This window comes from Delphinus delphis, chromosome X (assembly GCF_949987515.2).
Source record: "Delphinus delphis chromosome X, mDelDel1.2, whole genome shotgun sequence".
NCBI classification, from domain to species: Eukaryota; Metazoa; Chordata; class Mammalia; order Artiodactyla; family Delphinidae; genus Delphinus; species Delphinus delphis.
The window spans coordinates 23,475,885-23,498,904 of NC_082704.1; the positions used below are offsets into that span (position 1 = coordinate 23,475,885).

Below are 23,020 nucleotides of genomic sequence, written 5' to 3' on the forward strand. Positions count from 1 at the left end.
TTGTGGCCTCTTGTCTACATGGCTGTTGATTTTGGCAATTATGTGGTTAATACTGTGATAGACCTACGATCATGGAGAATTTTGGTGAATATCCACATAGAAATGGTAAAACAGTATCCACGAGCATCAGCATAGATGGAAAAAGGAGCTTCCTTGGAATCAGCGTTGAATGCACAAGCTTGCATTCAGCATTCTCCCTTCAAGACAGTAGTAGCTTTTGTGCCAGTTCAAGTAAGAATTTAACCTCTGTAAAATCTAAAAAAGCCAGACTTATAGAAAAACAGAAGAGAATATAGGTTTTCAGGGGATGGGAGGTGAGCAAAATAGGGGATGTTGGTCGAAGTGTACAAACTTCTAGTTATTAAGTGAATAAGTTCTGGGGATCTGATGTTTTTCAAAGGAATGGATTTTTTAAAAATATAAATAAAATTTTCTGTTCATCAAGAAAAGAAAAAAAAAAAGACAGTGGTAGCTTTGACAAGAATCTTGGTGGAATTTCTACCACTTTCTTCCCTTGTATGTCATGGATGCCTAAATCCTTTCACTGAGAAAATGTGCAGTGGAACTCACAGGGAAGAAGCTCTATAAGAATTTTCACATTTCCCTTTTCTCATTAGTGAAACTAGAGCCTTTTAAATCCACATTTCACATGGAGGCTATATAAAAAGTGACTGATGGGTCAGCCCCGTCACATTTTTAAAAGGATCTATTAAAACAAGACAAGACTTTATAGTTGAGTTAGAAAGACCTGTCATTTCCCAGTATCTTTTCTTCCATTAATGCAGCTTCAAAATGTTTAACATTCAAGTAGTTTTGTTGCACAAGACAGATTTTGAGGTTAGCATAATGAAATGACCGTAAAATGCTGCCATTTAGTATTTATAAAAAATGCATTAAAGGAACATATCATACCTTTTGAAGAAATGTAAGAGGAGACATGAAGTTAATGAAAGTAAATTAGCAACAAGACAAAAACAGACATAACATTGCAAAATAATGCACAATGCTCATGTTACCTGTGATCATAAGAAACTAGAGTTTCCGAGTTAATAATAAAATGTATTTTACGGCCTATGAAATGATAATAAAAGTGAGCTGTGTGCTGGAACCTTCATCCTGTAAGTAAATTTTGAAATCGGCACTTTACTAGCTTCACAAGATGCAGACCCGGAACTGCAAACTGCCTCTCTCCTTTGCACAAACTCTATCATTCCTTTTCTCCCTCTTCTTTCTTCCACAGTAGGCATCATTTCTACACTGCATTCAATGCTGTGTCTATGACAGATTTTTAAAAAAATGTGCAGAGTCAATCTTTGGTTCTTATAGTCTTCTCTGATGGGAATAACTAACCATCTCCCAAAGACTGAAAACTACGGCTTTCAGCCAGAAAAGTCATGAAATAGTTGTAATAAAAATCCTACTACAATTAATTTATTACCACACCACTACTGCTTTGAAGTGAATTTGCAGTTGCAGTAGGATGAAGACACTGGTCATACATCAGTAAAGGAAAGGCTATTGTTGCTTTAAACGGAGCCCCAAACTCTCCTATTGTCTTTGATCCCATTCATTTTTTACCCTTCGTATATTTTATTATTCTGCACATACTTTCCATTTAAAAAAGGAGGATCTATGTGTCAGCTAACCTGGACAGATCCCCTGCCTGCTTCTCCAAAGTGTTTGCTATCTGGAAAACTTAACAGGAGAATAATGCCCATGGAATAATCTATACACAGTAACCGGGTTCAAGTTAGTGTGCTCTTTCCATTTTCTCTGCTGCAATTCCCTGGAACCTTGTATCTTCAACTTGGCTAGCCCTCAGATGTCCCTGCAGCTTTAGAGAAAGTCAGCAGGGGGAGCATTTGTCTGGAAGGACTTGGACTCTGGCCTGCTTAGCAGTTCTGTCAACGTTTTACAAACGAAATAAATTTCAGATTAAAAAAAATTCCAGCCACCTGTCAATATCAGCAAGACATTGTGGAATAATACAATCAAAATGTTTGCAAGTTGTGTAATCCTTAAGGAAAGCACTTTATGGGTTCAAGGAGGAATGTTGTTGGTTATTTCTCATCAGAAAGCAGCTATTTGGCACTGACTAAAATTTTAACCGTATTTAGGAACTAAAATGCAAGTGCAATATGAACGATTAGTATTTGTGAAGCCAGGATGGTTAACAGCAGCTAGTTTAAAAATGATAATAGGTAACGTGTATTGAGAACTTACTATGTGTCAGGCACTGTGCTTTACATTTTATAGATGAGGAACTGAGCCTTAGCAAGTTTTAGTACCTCGCCCCACGTAACACAACAGCTAAGCGGATTGTGAATCTAGTGAGATGAACTCCAGGACCCGCATACCTAATCACTGTGCTCCCTCCATCTGGCTACACCCACTGGCTATCTCCCCATCCCCCAATCAGGGGGAAGAGGATTGAATGCAATCTCCTCATACTTTCTTCTCCTGACTCCCCCCAACAAATTAGTTCGTGTATGAATATAACCTCAGCTTATTCATTGATTACTCAGTCTCCACTTGAATTGGTCACCCTGAACAATTGGGGTAGTTGAAAATATCAAACCTAATATTGACATAGACTCTTTAGGCTTCTAGGTTACTGTTCATAGCTTTATTTGATGGCAGTGGAATCATGCTCAGTTTTCCTCATGATGTCTTGTTGCTGATTTCCCAGTCTTTAACTTTGAGTGAACACATGTTCAGCAGCATTCTTAAATGCTCACTGCCTATTTTCTTAAACAGCCAGGGCAAAGGTACTGTTTCATCAGAGGTTGGGAGACTGGAAAACATCTCTTGGGCATGAGCACGAGGAAAAGAATGGAACAAACAGTGCACCTTTAGGTCGGTAGTGGGAGGCTGTGTGTGGTAGTGGAAATAATTGTACTGCTGGCTCTTAGAGCCTCCGTGCCCTCGGGTTCCATGACATTATCTCTCCGGGTACTATTCCTTTCTCTATGATATGAGAAAAGCAGTATGAAGCGGAACGAGCACAGGTTCTGGAATTGGAGTTGGGTATGAATACTGGCTTTGTCATTAGCTGTGTGACTGGGCAAATTACTTCACCTGAGCATCACCTTCACCTAAAAAATAAGTACGATGCCCACCTTGTGGTAGTGTTTTGAGGATTAGAATTCATATGATAATACAGGTAAAGTGCCCAGATGCAGTGGGAACTCAGAGAAAATTGTTCCTGGGCCCTCAGTAAACGGATGCAACTGGATTAATTTATCTCTGACATCTCCTCCTGCTATGATATTTGATAATTCTACTTTAAAATGTGGTCTCTTATGATGCCTTGAATTGCTCCAATTTTGAGAAAAGTCAGAGTGTACAATGCATGCTCACATTCTGGGCTTTCTGGAGAGTTTGCATTCCAAGGATGGCCATTGAACAGAAGTGGGGCTGTGTGCCCCATTGCTGGGTTGAGTTGTGACCAGCATTTAGAAAAAAAAAAAGAGAATAGATAATATCAGAGTGCATGGCACACTGTAAGGGTAATTTCTGGTGAAATTTTGTTACGTACATATATGTGTACTGAGTTGTGATGGAAAATTTATCTCTGACCGAGGGTTGTGCTCAAAACATTTGAAAGCCATCACTCTCTTGGACAGTGTCTAGTGCAGAATAATAAAATCTCTACCTTGAAAAAAGCACTTGATATATTTCAGCGCCACAGAAGAGCCACAGCTTAAATTCTGCTACAAAAAATGAAAATAAAGAATCTTTCCAGCTTGTCATTTTCAGGCCATCATTTTTAAGTTATTACTTAATGAGGTAATATGCATAAATACTTCTAAAAACAAATGGCCTTTTAAGAGTCCTGTTTGAGTATGCACAGCAGCATGCAGCACTCCAGTGGGGATATCACAAATTTAGTTTTGAAAATGCACTTACAGAAACCAATAAAATCTCCAGCCTTAATAAGTCTTTAGCATTGTCTCAACACAGATTACCAGCCACGTTAAAATCATTCAATTACAGGATCATTCAGAAACCCTCATCTCTTGAAGTGAACATTTTAAAAAATCAGGAAAGAAAGAAACTAGCACAATTAACTCCCAGATGATATCACAAAACGACACACATCCCAAGCACAAAAGGAATAGGGAGTGAAATAATTTGGAGAATCTGACCAAGCAGATTGAGGGTGGCAAAAAAGAATGACAGATAAATGAGGCTTACCCCACACGTGTTATACTAAAAAGCTGCTGAAGATAGTTACCAGCGATGTATACTGCAAAACTCCATTTTAAATGTTTTGCGCTCCAAGTGGATAACCTCAAATGAAATATGCTATAAAAGCATGGTAGGTGACCTTCTGAGTCCTTCTAGTCTAAATGAAAATCCCTATATGTTTGTATAATTGACTCTGGTCAGTATTTGAATTAATGTTCAATTTTACCAAAGCTACAACTTTTTATTTCATTTTTTTCTGATTATAAAGATGTTACATTTGCTTACAGTATTTTATAATTATGCATTTGCCACCATTTTTGTGTAGGTGAGTCGACACTTTAAGTGGGTAAGATCTAGGATATTCACATTGAATATCTTCAATAGCTTCACTGAGGTAAAATATGCATACCATACAATTCACCAACACAAGTGTACAATTAGTGATTTTAGTAAAGTTAGAGTTGTGCAACCATTGCCACAACCCAGTTTTGGAAAATTTCCAATACTCTGAAACGTTGCCTTGTGCCCTTTTGTGGTTAATCCTGATAGGAATGGGACTAGGGTGAGGCAAGTGAGGCATTTGCCCCCCACACAAAATTTAAGGGGGTGCCAAAATCTCATTAATCAAAATAAAGAGAATTTTAGTATATATTTTTTAAAAAATCAAAATTAATTCAAGAAAATCCATGATTAACAAAATAGCAAATTTTAAAATAAAGATTGGATCTGACCCCTGTACTTGCTCTACTCAGCTTCACTTGCCTCACCCTAATCTTGATCCCCTCTCTGCTCCCTCCAAGGCCCCGGAGACCAACAACGTGCTTTCTGTCTCTATTGATTTGCCTATTCCGGACAAATGGAATAATACAATATGGGATAGTCAATAAATGGAATTCAAGTAATGGAATCATATGGTAAGTGGCCTTTTGCATCTGGCTTCTTTCATTTAGCATCATGTTATCAAAGTTAATTTAGTAGCATGTATCAGTTGTCCTTTTTTTAGTTGCTCAATAGTTTCCCATTCCAAATGTGGTACGGATATGCCACATTTTGTTTATCCATTCGTCTGTTGATGGACATTTGGGTTGTTTCCACTTTTGGCTATAGTAAATAAAGCTCCTATGAACATTTGTGTGTAAGTCTTTGTGTGGATATATGTTTTCTTTTAGGTAAATAAGAGTGGAATTGCTGTGCCATATTTTAAGTGTATGTCTAATTATAAGAGACTGCCAAACCACTTTCCAATTTGGGTGTAGCATTTTGCATTCATGCTACTAATGGATGAGAGCTATAGTTATTCCACATCTTTGTCACCACTTGGTATTATCTGTCTTTTTGATTATAGCCATTCTAGAGGATGTGTAGAGCTGTCTCACTGTGATTTTAATTTGCATTTCCCTAATGACTAATGATGTTGAGCATCTTTTCATGTGATTATTAACCATTTGTATACCTTCTTTGGGGAAATATCTATTCAAATCTTTCATCCATTTTTAGAATTGGGTTGTTTATCTTCTTTTTATTAAGTTGCAAGAGATCTTTATATATTCTGGATACAAGTCCTTTATCACATGTATGATTTCCTAATATTTTCTCCCACTGTGGCTTGTCTTTTCATTTTCTTAATGATGTCTTTTGAAATGCAAAATTTTTGAATTTTGGTGAAGTCCAGTTTATCAGTTTTTACAGTGGATTGTGCTTTTTGCGTTCTGGAAACTCTTTGTCCGATCCAAGGTCACACAGACTTCCTCCCATATTTTCTTCTAGAAGTTTTACTGTTTTAGTGATAAAGCTTGGGCAAGATACTACAGTGAAATAGTTCTAGGCAGTCAGAGAGAAAAAATGAAAAATGGAGGAGAAAGGGGAAGGTAGGAGGGTTTTAAAGAAGAGTTCTGTCTTTTAAATATTTTCTAGATCCAGTCTCTGGACAAATGACAGAATGTTCTAGCTCAGTTAATGAGGAAACCATGCCTGTTTGTTCGGATCAAGATTTAGTGTTAGCTTTATCTGAATAATATCAATATTAGCTGGCAATGTTGCCTTTATCTGAGTTCAAATGTTTGCTCTAATGTGTATAAATTGATGATACCATAGAAATGCATGAAAGACATTCAAAGCAACACCAATAACACACTCACTTCATGGACGCAAGCAAACAAAAATGGCTTGATGATAATTTGTCACTGGATGGAATGTTAAATGAAAGAAATCTGGACTTGAGATGGGTGAATATCAGATGTGCATGAATGGATCATGGCCATAACATGCAAGGAGGCATTGGGTATGACATGGAAACAAACCTTGGAGAAATATCACATCCTTGCTGCATAAAGGCACCCAAGGAAAACCAAAGACTGTTAAATATTCCAAATTCATTTGGAGGATCAGGAGGGCTTTGCGGGTCACGAGGTTCTTCATTGTTGTCTTCCAAGTGCCATTCGTAAGGGCTGAATCTGCTGACTAGGAAAAGAACTACACTGACTCCAATGTAAGCGAAGACGATGCACATCCAGATTTCGTAAGCCAAGGGATCCAGAAACGAGAACACTCCTGGTTTTGATTTCTGAGGCTTCTTTATCATGATGGAGATGCCCAGGCTCATAAACGGCTTTGAGAAATCTATGACTTCTTCACGGACCAGCGTTATAGTGAGTGGAGCAACAGCTATATCAGCCCTCTGGAAAAAAACATTTTTTGACTTTTAGAGACAGTATTTCCATTAGTCATTTGCCACTTAATATACCTCTTTGGTAGAAATATAAAGTCTTAAGTCACTATAGCCAGCTGATTTGTCAATGCTTTGGTTAGACAAGTAGTAGCATTCAGTGGGTCCTAAAATACTCTAACTTGATGGTAAGTTAAGGAAAAGACACTTCGTCCTCTGAGGCATATTGGCTTAGGGCACCTGATTCAATTTTTTGTCCTAAAATTGTTTTGCTACCTTGCAACTCAACTGCTACTCTCCTGTGACATACCACTGTTTAATTCTTATATTCTTATTTTAATTTTCATTCACTTATGTCATATCTCCCTTACCTGACCGGAAATTCTTGTGGGAAAAGCATAATAGTCTATACTTTTGATATGTGCCTCCCTCCCCACCATGAGGTGCAACACAGGACTACAGTACTCAGTTTAACACTTGAGTGTTTGCCATTATTCTTGACTTATTTCTTTGAGAGTATGTCTATTAAAAACATAAGTTCTTTGAAGGCAGGGGTTCAATTTCCTATTTTTGTATCTATCACTGCAAAAGATCCTAAACTAAAGAAACTGTAGATGCCTAAAAAATAAGCTCTTGACTATTGAATATGAAATATGCAAACATGAAAGAATTCTGCATGGGCAATAAGGGCAAAGCAGTTATTACAATACATATTAATTTATATAGTAAGCCATCATTTCTAGTGATAAATATCAGTGTAGCACTCACATGTATTGGATCAATAAAATAAACGTGTCAGTAGTGCACTGCATAATTAGTTCAGGCAAAGGCAGACGATGTTTTTATATTAGTCCCATGAAAATAGGCACTGGAACTTCTACACTTATTTCTTTTGTCTTCCACACTAGTTCCCTTATGTCAGTGGTAGGTTTTAGTCTGGAGCCAGGCCTTAAAATGCATACTTAGAGAAATGCTCATAAGGAAAGGCTTTGGATGGTATATCAGGTATAAAGTGAAAACACCAATTTTGATGATCGTTTTTTCTTTGTTAAATAGTTATGCCTCAATATCCCTACCAGTAGGGGAAGAATGATGAAATCTGAGACAGGGTTTTTTTTTTTTTTTTAATGTTTTAGTACTTTGATTTACACATGGTGACTCAAACTGGTTAAGAAACACTCCTTAATTAATTGAAGGGGAAATGCAGTAATAAACAGCCAGCTAACATCGATTCAGTGCTTACTCTGTGTGAGGTGTTGTGCTAAGCCCCTTATATATATTTAATTCTCAAGGCAACCTTGAGGTTGGTCCATGATCATTCCCATGTTAGAGAAGGAGGAAGTGAGGTACTGAGAGGCTGGGATTAGAACCCTGGTCTTCAGATTCCAGAACTCACTCTCTTGACCACCATAATATTCTAACTCCAGAGATACTTGCACGTTTCTACTATATATTACCTTATGTACAATGATCAACCTCAGCCAACGCCTCTCGGGTTCATTCCAGTGTGTATCTGAGTGCCTATTCTGTGCCAAGCACTGTTCTTGGTGCTAGGGGTGTAGCAGTGAGTAAGACAAGCAGACAAAAATCTGCTGCAGAATGTATGCATTTATTGAAGCCAACAGCCTGCTGACCAAATCTACCTTGAAGGCTGACTACCATCTCAAACTCACCATTTCTAAAATTAAACCCATCATCTATCACCGTGAGGTTGATTCTTCTTTAAGTCTATGAATGATGCTTATTCCAAACGTTTCCCTAATCCTACGTACCCTCTCTGCAGATGATCTTGCCTCTTCCTTTACTGAGAAGATGGAAGCCACCTGATATGAGCTCTATCACCTCAGTGCCTTTCTTCTCTTCCTCAATATATTGCTGTATCTTTATCCCTGCTGTCATTCCCATCGCTTAGAAAATGAACTCTTTCTTTCTGAGATTTAATCTACGTATTCCTTGCATCTCATACTCTTCTGTCTCCTTAAAATTCAGCTGTTTATTCTCTTTTACTATTTTTTCCTTCTCAGTCTATTCCAGTGGTTCTCAGTGTGTGATTCCCCAGACTTAGCAGCAACAGAGTCACCTGGGAACTTGTTAGAAATGCCAATTCTCAGGCCCCACGCCATGTTTATTAAATAAGAAACTGGGGGGGGGAAAAAAAAAACAAAAACAAAAACAACAACAAAAAAAAAAAAAAAAAAAAAAAAAAAAAAAAAAACCCAGGTAGCCCTCCAGGTGATTCTCATTCTTGCTGTAATTTGAAACCACTGACAGATCTTATTCACTTAATAATTACCTCATACTCAGGTAATTCCGTTTACTGACAAAGAAAAATGAAAGAAAAAAACAGTTCTTCCTCCTTTTTTTGATCCTACTACCCTCTTAACCATACAGCATCACTCCCTATCATCACCAATCTTCTTGAAAAATTCGTCTTTACTATCTCTTGATTTTAATACAATGTTTCCTTTATACACCTGTGCTGTAACTTCCATTCCCCTCCAATTTAGTGAAATTGCTTCTTGAACTATATGCTTGGTTACCAAATTCAAAGACCTTTCCGCAGACCGCTCATATGATACCACTGGCCCTTAGCACTATGTATATCCTCTTTCCTTAGCTCTCTGATGCTGAAGACTATGGGTTCTTCTCCTACCTTTCTGAATGTTCCTTTTCTGTCTTTGCTTCCTAGCTCTGCTCTCTCAGTGAAGATGTACGTTTGTACCTCCAGAGTCTATTCACGGGCCCTGGTTTGGTAGGTAATTTATGAAGGTTTGTGGAATAAGCAAGTCTCTTTAAGGTTCTGTTCTTCCTTTCTCCCCTCAGTATTATTACCTCTGGCTTCCACTCTTCCCTCATTGAGCTAACTCCTGAATCACCAGCTCCACATTTCTAACTGGAGGGGAGACAAACACAGATTTTCTCTATTTTACTCTTTTGCCTGGGGCCAGACCAGGTGGTAGAAACAAAAGCAATTGAGGAGAATGGAATTGGCCCAAAAGCTAGGGGGGTTTTTTGGCACAGAGAGTCTGAATCAGCTAGAAAGAACCTTGTCGTGCCAAGAGAATTCACAGATAAAGCCACCTTCTATCCCTGCCAACGTATTTCTACCTCCTGCTTAGAACGTGCAAATGCCCTGCTAGCAGCATTTCCCATTTGATCTCATTTGATTTGATTACTTCATTTAACTAGTTTTTTTATCTTTAAAGTCAAAATACTAGATAGTTCTAAAAGAAATTGCCACTTCTTTGTTTTGGAAGGAAGAACTAAGGGACACTTGTGTGAGAAAATCACTTTGGATTGAGTTTAGGGGAATTAGGTTCTTTTTCAAGCACGTCAGGAAAGGATTTTGAGAATCTTGACACCCTTTAAGAGAAAAAAACCTAACTCAGTAACTGAAACAGTCACCAGATGATGAGCACAGCTAAATGCTAACAAGATGTGGCTAGATAGACAAAGCGGTGCTTCTTGTCTGGTTCCCAGGAACGTGCAGCAAAAGAACAGATTCCCAAAGAAAGCCATTTTTATTTTTTTAAATTTTATTTATTTTTTGCCTGCCTGAGCATCTGTATTTTTTTTTTTTTTTTTTTTTTACTGAGGTATAACTACTGAAGCCTGTGCGCCTAGAGCCCGTGCTCTGCAAGAAGAGAATGCACCGCAGTGAGAAGCCTGCGCACCGCAATGAAGAGTAGCCCCCGTGCGCAGCAACGGAGACCCAACGCAGCGAAAAAGAAAGCCATTTTTAGTTTGAAGTACTTTTGAAGTCACACAAGACCACAGGAAGAAGCTGCTCCCCTCAGGCACTTGCTCTTCAGCCCGGGCTTTTCTACCTTGACTGAATTGTTTCTTTCTAAGGAGCTTTTTCAGAGAGGGCAGTTTGTTTTCCTGGAGGGTGCTTCTTCAATGAGAGAACAGTGTTAAATCTGTGTGCAATTAAGCTTCATTGATGTGGACCTGCCTCCAAAATGAGAATTGCCACGCTGAACCTGAAAAAAGACCTATACAGACAGAAATAGACAAAGGGATAGCAAAGAGCAGGTAGGAGAAGGCTCAACTGGTAGAGAAGGGAGCAACCCCTCCCACCTCTTGCATGCTTCGTGAAGCCAACGCAGCAGAACGGTCATATCAGCTCATAGCCAGCCTTGGAGAAACCCTTGCCCTCTGCCACCACTATCCCTTCCTCCATATGAAAAGGCTCTTGTCATGGTCTCTTATTTCAGAGCTCAAGGCCTGCTTGGCATAATGTCTGTGATGCAATCAACATACTTATTAGAGGAAATGGGCAGTAGCAGGTAACTAACGAGTGTCAGAAAAGACCCATTTAGCTCTCCTGGGACAGCTGTAGCATGCAGATGAGCGGGAAGGTCATTTTCAGGTCAAGTTAAAGATTTCAGGTGCCAACACTGATGAAAAAGTGAAAAAGGCAACTCCCCAAATGGCATTGCTTTCCTGGTCTCGGCTCCTTATGAAAGCCAGCTGTGTCTGGGATCGAGCGCTAAGAATTCTCCATAGGGCTAGGGAGCAGCTGAAATTCGGACGCAGTAGTGAACTGTCTCACTTGTGGCATCCTGAGTCAGTCCAGCGGCCTTTTGTCCTCAAGCCTCTGCCTGTGCTAGTAACAGAAATCAGCAGGCCATTTTCAGAAACCTTGGTGGGGAAGTAGGTGGTGTGACGGTGCTCTGGGTGATGGACAAAACCCAGCAAATGGAAAGAGCTCAGGGTAAGAGTTCGCTAGCGCTTTTGCTTGCATCTTGACTACTTAAAGGATTTTCATCAAGCGGCTTAAGAGTGGCTGTGTGGGCTCAGTAAACACACAGAATTAGGTTTGATTTTTCCACTCACCAGTGGCAAACCCGGAGTAACTGCACTATTGCAGGGGATTTAGCTTGAGGGGATATATAATCCTTTTCATAGGTGGGTTGCCAAAGTCGTAAATTTCATAAAACTTAAAACCCAACAAACTCATATGTATAGGGACGATGCGCTTAAGAGTATGACAGGTTGAAGACAGAAATGATGCTTGTTTTATTTTTTTGTAACATCTTTATTGGGGTATAATTGCTTTACAATGGTGTGTTAGTTTCTGCTGTATAACAAAGTGAATCAGTTATACATATATCCCCATGTCTCCTCCCTCTTGCATCCCCCTCCCACCCTCCCTACCCCACCCCTCTAGGTGGACACAAAGCACCGACCTGATCTCCCTGTACCATGCGGCTGCTTCCCACTAGCTATCGGCTTTACATTTGGTAGTGTATATATGTCCACGCCACTCTCTCACTTCGTCCCAGTTTACCCTTCCCCCTCCCCGTGGCCTCAAGTCCATTCTCTACGTCTGTGTCTTTATTCCTGTCCTGCCCCTAGGTTCTTTAGAACCATTTTTTTCCCCGCCTATAGCATTTGTTGTAAAGCTGGTTTGGTGGTGCTGAATTCTCTTAGCTTTGCTTGTCTGTAAAGGTTTTAATTTCTCCGTCGAATCTGAACGAGATCCTTGCCGGGTAATCTTGGTTGTAGGTTTTTCCCTTTCATCACTTTAAATATGTCCTGCCAGTCCCTTCTGGCTTGCAGAGTTTTTGCTGAAAGATCAGCTGTTGACCTTATGGAGATTCCCTTGTGTGTTATTTGTTGTTTTTCCCTTGCTGCTTTTATTATGTTTTCTTTGTATTTAATTTTTGATAGTTTGATTAATATGTGTCTTGGCATGTTTCTCCTTGGATTTATCCTGTATGGGACTCTCTGTGCTTTCTGGACTTGGTTAACTCTTTCCTTTCCCATATTAGGGAAGTTTTCAACTATAATCTCTTCAAATATTTTCTCAGTCCCTTTCTTTTTCTCTTCTTCTGGGATCCCTATAATTCAAGTGTTGGTGAGTTTAATGTCCCAGAGGTCTCTGAGACTGTCCTCAATTCTTTTCATTCTTTATTCTTTGTTCTGCTCTGCAGTAGTTATTTCCACTATTTTATCTTCCAGGTCACTTATCCGTTTTTCGGCCTCAGTTATTCTGCTATTGATTCCTTCTAGAGAGCTTTTAATTTCATTTATTGTGTTGTTCATCGTTGCTTGTTTCCTCTTTAGTTCTTCTAGGTCCTTGTTAAATGTTTCTTGTATTTTCTCCATTCTATTCCCAAGATTTTGCATCATCTTTACTCTCATTACTCTGAGTTCTTTTTCAGGTAGACTGCCTATTTCCTCTTGCCTATTTGTTTGGTCTGGTGGGTTTTTACCTTGCTCCTTCATCTGCTGTGTGTTTCTGTGTCTTCTCATTTTGCTTAACTTACTGTGTTTCGGGTCTCCTTTTCACAGGCTGGAGGTTTGTAGTTCCCGTTGTTTTTGGTGTCTGTCCCCAGTGGCTAAGGTTGGTTCAGTGGGTTGTGTAGGCTTCCTGGTGGAGGGGACTAGTGCCTGTGTTCTGGTGTATGAGGCTGGATCTTGTCTTTCTGGTGGGCAGGACCATGTCCGGTGGTGTGTTTTGGGGTGTCTGTGGCCTTATTATGATTTTAGGCAGCCTCTCTGCTAATGGGTGGGGTTGTGTTCCTGTCTTGCTAGTTGTTTGGCATAGGGTGCCCAGCACTGTAGCTTGCTGGTCGTTGAGTGGAGCTGGGTCTTAGCGTTGAGATGGAGATCTCTGGGAGATTTTCACCGTTTGATATTACGTGGAGCTCGGAGGTCTCTGGTGGACCAATGTCCTGAACTCGGCTCTCCCACCTCAGAGGCTCAGGCCTGATTCCCGGCTGGAGCACCAAGACCCTGTCAGCCACACGGCTCAGAAGAATAGTAGAAAAAAAAGAAAGAAAGAAAAATAAAATAAAATAAAATAAAGTTATTAAAATAAAGAATTAAAAATATTAAAATAAAAAAATTAAAATGTAATTAAAAAAGAAAGAAGAGAACAACCAAACCAATAAACAAATCCACCAATGATAACAAGTGCTAAAAACTAAACTATGATAAACATATAAATCAGAAACTATTCAGTCTCATACAGCAAATCCCAAGACTACAGTTGCTCCCAAAGTCCACCTCCTCAATTTGGGATGATTCGTTGTCTGTTCATGTATTCCACAGATGCAGGGTACATCAAGTTGATTGTGGAGTTTTAATCCGCTGCTCCTGAGGCTGCTGGGAGAGATTTCCCTTTCTCTTCTCTGTTGCACAGCTCCTGGGGTTCAGCTTTGGATTTGGACCCGCCTCTGCGTGTAGGTTGCCTGAGGGCGTCTGTTCCTGCCTGGACAGGACGGGGTTAAAGGAGCAGCTGATTCGGGGGCTCTGGCTCACTCAGGCCGGGGGGAGGGAGGGGCACGGATGCGCGGCGAGCCTGCGGCGGCGGAGGCTGGCGTGACGTCGCACCAGCCTGAGACAAGCTGTGTGTTCTCCCGGGGAAGTTGTCCCTGGATCACGAGACCCTGGCAGGGGCGGGCTGCACAGGCTCCTGGGAGGGAGGTGTGGAGAGTGACCTGTGCTCGCACACAGGCTTCTTGGTGGCGGCAGCAGCCTTAGCGTTTCATGCTCATCTGTGGTGTCCACGCTGATAGCTGCGGCTTGTGCCCATCTCTGGAGCTCGTTTAGGCGGTGTTGTGAATCTCCTTTCCTCGGGTACCGCGAAACAATGGTCTCTTGCCTCTTAGGCAGGTCCAGACTTTTTCCCGGACTCCCTCCCGGCTAGCTGTGGCACACTAGCACCTTTCAGGCCATGCTCACACAACCGACCCCAGTCCTCTCCCTGGGATCTGACCTCTGATGCCGTGACGCTTAGTTTAAATGTCATTTAAAACTTTTTTTTGAGCTGAAAGACTTATGTTATAGCTTAATCATCCGATGATCTGATGCAAAACGTAACCCACCTGGAGGCTGTGCGTGAGCAGGAGCTTGTCAGCTACAATTTTAAAGCACTTGTTGAAAGCAAGGGAGAGGATGAGAGAGAGTGGGTAGGCAATGCATTGGCGTGTAGTGCATAAGATATTATACGTCATCTGAGAGAAGAGGCAGACGTGACCTGACCCCTCATCCCTGTATCAACCATAAGGTTCTAGTAGCCTTTGGCAGACGTGTTGTTTGGAAAGTTTAAATGTGTTGGAGAAAGGAGTGGGACAGAATCAAGTTAGACGATAGGAATATAATTGCTACCTGTTGGGGGCCTGGACTTAAACTGCGTTATTGACTGTACTCTATGGGATGTTTAATGTCTGCAATTGTTTGGATCTGGAGAAAGGGATGAGGTCTATTTAAATCTCTGCAACAACAAGCAGTGTCACAACAGGATCTCCTCGTTTCTTTACACAGAACAGATGTCCCAGTCTGGATCTCTTGGTTAGGGCTCCCTGTCCTTGGGGAGCTGAGAGAGGTAAAGACAAAGTGAAGATAAAGGAGTGTCCCTGGAGCTGGGTAAAGGCCTCGTGAGATTAAATTTGGTTGGAAATATTTCCCCACCGTGTCTGCTCAGAATGGCAGACTTCCATGCATCATTAATGCTCCTTCCTGGAATTCATATGCCTCATTTGAAAGAGAGGGGTGCTTTTATCAAGCCATCAGCCCTCCTGCCAAAGCCCAGTGTAATCACCTGAAGAACAGAAGAGAATATTTGGCATCTGTTATTTCACCCTTGCTTCTCTGCCTTTTAGCTGGAAGGACAGATCGACTTTCTGTCTTTCTTAATGGAAAACGAATCTATTTTAGGATAGTGACAACTTAAGAGACAATTTCTTCTAGGTAGAGAAATGTCAGTGTGAATAGCATCTGTAAAATTGCCATTTGTCCCAGGAGTGTGAAGGAGTCTGAGGATGCCCAGGGGATGTGACCTGGAATCAATTGTCCTCCAGCCTCATCTCCATCCCCAAGCTCTCTGCTCTCTTGTAAGCCAGAGGTACCAATCTGGGTAGTATTTTGTCTGTCCTTTTCTATCCTTAGTTCTAAGTGCTAGGAACATAAGGAACATGGCAGCTGCCCACCGGGAGGTGTCCTTTTGTCAATTAGGACCTCAATTTCCTTCCAGCCCTTGTCCTGACTCTCTTTTTCTGTTAGATCATATCTCCTCTCAAAGGGCAGAAACCCTCAGCTGCCTATCTGGGTTTTCAAATATTTCAAGTAATAACTAGAGATGTGTATTACATTATCCTGGAGGCCACAGATAAACAGGATGGGTATCTCAGATGGAAAAGCTCATAATCCAACTAGATTGTAAGCCCCTTGAAGGCAGGTAGGATTATCTTCCCATAATTGGACACGCTTAGTAAACTGAACCAATGACTCAGTGGACAGAGCACTGGACCAGGAATCATGAAACCTGAGTTATAGTCTAAGCTCTGCCAAGCTGTGTGATTTTGTGACTTTGTCACAGTACCTGCCACTATTACTGTCATCCCCATCCTATAGCAGGACTTGGTTTCCTGGTTTACCCAATGGGCAGTTCTAATGTTCAGTCCTGGCCAGTCTCCACATTTATGTGTAAAATGAATGAAAAGGTAGGCTAAAGAATATCTAAGAGCCCTGCTAGCAACAAAATGTTTTTAAATGTCCTCTTAAAACACATGCTATTTGGGAACCGTAAAAACTTGTGGTCTGAGGACAACTGCCATGTGGCGATGTTACAGACATTAAGCTCAAAATCAAAACTTCTAAAAGCAGGTGGACAGTTTCAAGTCCATAATGTTCTGAAGAGCTTATATAACGGGGGCACATTGTGTCCTACTGACATTTGTTTCAAAAATAGCCTTCTTAGCGATACAAGGTGGCCCAAACATCAACCTTGATTTGATTTTCTTTAGAGGAGGAAAAAAACATTTAGGACTCATCTGAAAAGAGGCTGATTGGCTTCTTTCTTCTTTAAGAAGTTTAATTTATTTTGACTCTTTCTTGAGACTTTATGGCAGATACTGAAATCTCCTTTGCGAAGCTTTTTTCATCTCTGCCTTTCTTCATTTTTTTTCCTACTCTGATCTGTTGTACATACTAAAAGTATAAGAGAAAATGCCCTAAAGATAAAGCTGTGTCTATCTGTGTAGTTTTCGTGTTATTGCAAGAAATACTTCCATGTTCTCCATCCTTTTGCTTATTAAGCACTTAGGGAAGTCACTGGGGGTGGGGGTTTGCCCTCTTTTTCTTAAGCAGCTTGCAAACCATAGGAGACCAGGCCTGCCAGAAATGAATGCCTGTTTTCACTTTTCTCCATTTCTATCAATGACAGAGAAGTTGCAAACTTCCCAATGCCGAAAGGTGAAATCTTCTAAATGAAGAGGAAGACTCACTTAGCTTAGATCATCCTCCCTTACAGACAGCTCTCACTCTAAGCATGAGAAGAACGTCCATTTTTCATAGCCGCACGTCTTAGAGGAAAGTGGAACTTGGCAGTCCACTCAAATAGGTTGGTTTGTTCTCGGTTCCTGGGAATCACCTTGTGTTACAATCTCAGAAAGCACCAGACACTTGTTCTAGGTCAGGGGAGGGAGGAGGACATTTCTGTAAGAGCCTTCCCTGGCTATTGCTTTTATCTTTAGTAGAAAGAACTGGGTGAAAAAGATGGGTAGGCTCCTCCAGGAGAATTTGTACCTATTCAGCAGTAGAGAGTTGGTTTCTAAATTACTAAACAAATATGGGACCTGCTAATTCTCAAGCTCCCTCACTCACACATACGCAAACTGGAAAGAGGAAGAGAATGTGGAGATTAAATGCTTGCAGTACAGAGGACATGCCAGAGGAGAAACCAAAATCCACTGAGAAAACTGGTCTTTGTCTGAACAATGTCAAGAAATTTGCTTTGCTCTTCAGCACTGTGTTTAATGTCCTGTGCAGTGACAGGAGGGCACTGAGCTATTTACACAGCGTGACAGGCTTTCTCTTGAGACAGTAGAACGCTATGGCAATTGAGACACAATGGGCTGGTAGAGCCCATGCCAGTTACTCTGCCCTAGTGAAAACAGCCCCTAAATTCCTTGTCAGGTTTATGTGGCCAAATACTCTTCCCCCCAGAATGGCTAAGGCACCAGGGGCCTTTGCAGTATGTTTCAACTATCTTTCAGGATGGGATGGGTCTGCAACACTTGGCTGTTAGGCGGTATGCGGCAATGGTTAAAGAACACACGCTTCATAGTCAGAGACCTGGGTTCAGATCACTGTGTCAGAACAAGCTGTTTGGCCTTGATATGAGACTTCACCTCTCTAGGCTTTAATTTTCTCATCTGTAGAATGATGTTAATAGTGTTTTGAGGATTAGGTTACATAGTGCTTGTAAAGCACTTGGCACAATGCCTGGCGACCAGTAAATATGCAACAAATGGTAGCTAATAATAATAAAAACATTATAGGATTACCTCTCACCATGGACTCAATTTAATGGGTATTGGCTGGGCATTATTATGTGCCACCAGGCATTCATTCATTAAAGCAAAAAGTGAGTATCTCTTATGTCCCAGGTAATGTGCTAAGAGCAGGGGAGAGCTGTGAGCAAGACGGGACATCTTAGAGCCTGAGTGTTGGGCAGATTAGGGACAGGAAGTAGAAGAAGACTTGATCACCAACTTGTAAAGAGGTTACAGCTGTGTCAGGATGGTTCTAAGCTTCTCAGGTTTCTCAGAAAGCATGATGGGTGCTCTGTCCCTTCTTCAGCCCCTCTCTCTGGCCTTAGAAGTTCTTCTTTCTCATAACTGGGTTCACTTGCATCTTATCTGCAATTCAGCCCTGCCCCAGTTCCCAGGACCAGCCTTGACCCAAGACAGGGTCCAGCCCCACAGCTGGGGGCTGAGGTTCAAATCGCCTTGCAGCTTGTGTGACTGGAAGATGGTGCCTTGGTTTTGATACTTGAGGTCCAGTCTCATTTTAAGCCTTAATTCCCTTTGTGTGCCCTTATTTTTAGAAATGAGCTTCTGCCTTTGTGCTTGTTCTTTAGGACCTGTTCCAAAAACTTATTTAGCGACCCCAGGACTATCTTACGATTGGAGAGCTATACCTTATTCTTGTTAATTGCTGTCTCAAGCGCTAGAGTCCTTATCCTAAACCTCAGTCCAATAGCTAACTTGTGGACATTTGCTTCTTGCCAGACTCTTCTCAATATATCCACCCCCTAAATTCCTCTCCTTCCCCTAACCTGTTGTTTAGACAGGGACTGGTGGTTGCAAGTAACCTTTGTCTGTTAGAACTAAACCTCTGCCACTGCCACCTGCACTTGGGTTAGTTTTCTAAGGACTGGTTCACCCAATGGGTGGTTCTTATGTCCAGTTTTGTTTATTTCCATATGCCTCATTGGGTGGCCCAAGATCTGACCTTCCCAATCAGAGGCCAAAACCTTTTAAAGCTAAGCCCCTGAGGAGCTCTGAAGATACTACTTGTACCCCTTTTAAAAAGCCCTAACTATTAGTATAATTCTTTTGTACTTCGCCCATGGGCAAGCCCTTGGCAGAGACATTCTGTTCATTCGTTAATTCATTCAAGATCTATTTATTGGACTTCCATTATGTGTCAGGCCATGGCATACTGAAATGAATCAGATATGGCTTCTGTTTTCAAGGAGTTCATAGACTAGTTGGGACAGCTAAACTTGAAAACAGATCGTTATAATAAAGGTTCAAAAGTACTATGAGAGGGCTTTCCTGGTGGCGCAGTGGTTGAGAGTCCGCCTGCCGATGCAGGGGACACGGGTTCGTGCCCCGGTCCGGGAAGATCCCACATGCCGCGGAGCAGCTGGGCCCGTGAGCCATGGCCGCTGAGCCTGCGCGTCCGGAGCCTCTGCTCCGCAACGGGAGAGGCCACAACAGTGAGAGGCCCACGTACCGCAAAAAGAACAAACAAACAAAAAAAGTACTATGAGAAAGCAAAAAAAATACTATAAGGAAGCAAAAAGCAGGGGCAGCTAACCAGATTGCAGGTGGGTAAATGGGATTAGGGAAGGCTTCCTGAAAGAGGTGACACCTCTGAGTTCTGAAGGACTCGTAGGTGGTGTTAGCCAGCTGAAGAGAGGTGAAGGTCCTTCCAGGCCTGTCTTCAGGGAACAGTGCATACTTTGCTATAGCTGGAACATTGAGTGTGAAGGAGGAAGAGGACCCGATGAAACTAGAGAGGTAGGTGGGGGCCAGGTGACAAAGTGCCTTCTTTGCCATGCTAAGGAATTTGAATTTTATCCTGATTTCTAAAGTGAGAAACTACGATAATGTGGATTTGATTTGCCAGGGTAAGAGCAGAGGCAGGGAAACCATACAGTAAAGACTGTCAAATAGTTGCTTGAACCGTAACTAAGATGATGATGGTGGGAATGAAGAGTGTATCTGGATTTGAGAGACAGAAAAGTAGAATTGATAGGATATGGTGACTGACTGGATATGAGGGGAGCGATGAGGAAAGATGACCTGGTTGCTTAGGCAACTAGGTGGGTGGTGATTCTGCTGCCTGAGACAGGGAACACAGAAGGAACAGATTTTCAGTAGAGGGCAGGCTGTACTTAATGTTGCCAGATAAAGTTCTCCAATTCTACTTTCCTTTTAGTAAAATAATCCTGTTGCCCAAAGGATGCTATTGACAAGCTACCTTTACAGAATTCAACTGTAGAATAAAACGTTTTTCATACAGATCATATGAAAACTATACAATTGGATAAATACTGCACTTGAAAATTAAATTCCTCTATCTTTATTAGTTGGAAGGCATAGAAATAAATGAAAACAGAGTCGAAAAAAACTTACCCCATAGACAAGTTCCCCAACCATGCCGTTCCATATTTTAGTCTCCGGATCCCTTGCACCGTATTTCCCATCACCGACAATGGACAATTTGTATTTGATCCTTACATGTTTGGCTATTTCATAGGCTAAGTCTACACAATAGCCTTCATATCGCTCATTTCCTTCCAGTTGCTCGTGATTCTTCTTATACATTACATATGGTGATTCCTTTGAGACCAGAAGCAAGATCAAAGGATTACTCCTATACATTTTTCTAAGAGATAATAAATGTAATAATGAAGTTTTGTTCCCCTGTGGCTATTGAGGTTTGGTGTGTTAAGAGAGCCTTTAAAAATGTTTGCCTACTAAGCAGAAGAGCCTCAATCGACTATTCATGGGGGCACATATTCCTTGGAGTCCTTAATTGATGATTTAAGGAAATAGAGAAGAATTTAAGTTCTTTTTGAGAGTTTGAAAGAACCAGTTTCCACCTGTAGTCTTTGATTTAGTCAAGTTGGGCAGAGGTATTTCTTTTAGTTACATGAAGGTTAACTGCCTTTGATTTCTTGGGATTTACTATGTAAGAACCATAGCCAGCCTTGGCAAGCCCTAGGGAAGCACTGTGATCTTTGTGAGGTCAGAGTCTGTGGCTTATTCATTTTTATATCCTCAGGGCCTAGTACAGTACCTAGGACAAAGTGAGTGTTTGATAGGCATGTTTAAATGAAAGAGAAACTTCAGCTGAATCTCCACTTAATTAATCACAATTTCAGACCTACTCATTTTCAGGCATATTCATTTTTAACCCGGGTTTGTACTTCGTTTAGTAATGAAACATACCAGGTTTTAGAAAAGCATTTGAAAATAAGTGAAAATACTATTTCACATCCCAATAGTGCTTTTGGTTTTTCAGAAAAGCTTTACATGGTGAATATTGCCTTGAAACGTCTTATGACATGGATAGGAGATTATTATGACGACCATTCCATAAGTTAAAAAATAACACAACCTGAGGCTCAGAGAAGTTGTGATTTGCACCGTTAAACTCAGGTTAGTGGTAGACCTAATATTAGAACCCTGACCTACTCTTTCCTCCATATAACGCTATCTCCCCCACAATGAAGAATTACATTTCAAGTCCAGATGAAGCATCAGTCCATGAGGTTAACAAGGAGGATAACAAGATCTAAAGCTATTGCGAATTCCTGTTCTTTTTCTTTATTTAAATGACATTCTGTTCCTCATCGTGGCAAGACATTTCGAAAGACTCCTAAGCTGACCTGCTGGAAGTTTCCACTGTTTGAACTTGAGGTCTTTCTTACTGGCTGAATAATGCTTTTCAGAAGACAGAAGTCTTGCTGTACAGAAAGCCCACCTACCTTCCATCCATACTTACCAGAATGGTGGTTACTACTATGGTCCGGTTCTCTGCAGATGCACTGTCATTGCTGATTTGCTGATCTGAGAAAGGCACAAATCTTTCATACTCATTCCAGTAGCCAGCCTAGAAAGAGCAGACATTTGACCTGGTTGCCTATTTTTCACTCAAAAAGTGCTGCACGAAATTCAAGTGCTGTAGTAGAATGAAACCTTTTTGTAGTTGCTTGAGCAACAGATGTGCTGTTCCTTCACCCTGGGGGTTCCCATCCCCACCTTGCTTTTACTGATATTTGGTGAGAATAAGTTAGCCCACTGTAGAATGATCAGCCTTTTTGATTCTTTAAACTCAGATAGCAGAAAAATTCTTTGCTTAAAACTGTAGGAAAGCTGGGTGGGCAGTCAGTTGAGTATCCTGTAGAAATGGTACAAGATATTTTACGTTCTAAGGTTTTATTAAGTAACTACTAAGTTCCCACTTCCTGACTAACTCACTATTAGTATGATAGACGCCCAGTGGTTATTATGAAATTTAGCTGTAGGGAAAGGTACTTTGTCCAGAGGCGTTTTGGTGGGTGAGTTGGCCAAATGGAGAGATATCCTACTTTCCAATTCTTTTGCTAAAATCATGTGTATCTCGGCAGCTTCTGTTTAAATAACATGCTATAAAATTTGTAACTCCTTCCCTGTATTGTGGGAAGCTGTTAATTAATCTTGAGTCTACCACTTTTAAAGGACCAGCCTCAGAGGGAGATAACTTTTAAAATGTGTAGATGGAACACTTTGATTACAAAACAGCTCTGCATCGTATCTACACTATTCACCAAACGGAAAGGCAAACATGATGTGTGGGAATTTGCTTTGGGTGTGTTTCCTAACACCTATTTCCTTGCATCTGAGGGCTGTCACTTTCTGAGAGATTTTTTATTTGGATATCTGTTTGGGTTACTTACCTTCCGAGAGCCAGTGACTTTCATTTCATACACGTCGATGGTATAATTTGTCCTACGTCCGTAAGTGTCAAATTGGATGTTTCCAGTCATTCCTTGTACTTGCACCTGGTAGAAAGGGAAAAATGTAAAATTTAAAAATAGCGCCACATTATTGCCTGTTCGGTTTTTGCGATGAGGTCCGCTGACAGATCTTG

At 41.0% G+C, this 23,020-nt stretch overlaps 1 protein-coding gene and 1 long non-coding RNA gene across 5 annotated transcripts in view; one reads left to right on the plus strand and one right to left on the minus strand.

Moving 5' to 3' along the window:
* Positions 1-23,020, plus strand: part of LOC132418504 (uncharacterized) — a 330,667-nt gene that overhangs the window by 69,884 nt on the left and 237,763 nt on the right. The gene's annotated exons all lie outside the window — the stretch shown is intronic.
* Positions 1-23,020, minus strand: part of GRIA3 (glutamate ionotropic receptor AMPA type subunit 3) — a 288,864-nt gene that overhangs the window by 61,085 nt on the left and 204,759 nt on the right. For 3 of the 4 annotated variants that reach the window (XM_060002406.2, XM_060002403.2, XM_060002404.1), the window contains exons 8-11: positions 22,827-22,931; positions 21,893-22,000; positions 20,518-20,724; positions 6,492-6,868 (exon numbers count right to left, since the gene is read on the minus strand). In XM_060002406.2, coding sequence (XP_059858389.1) covers positions 6,492-6,868; positions 20,518-20,724; positions 21,893-22,000; positions 22,827-22,931 — 797 coding nt within the window. Of the gene's footprint in view, positions 1-6,491; positions 6,869-13,315; positions 13,616-20,517; positions 20,725-21,892; positions 22,001-22,826; positions 22,932-23,020 lie in introns of those variants that run through there. The other variant, XM_060002405.1, reaches the window with a different exon arrangement.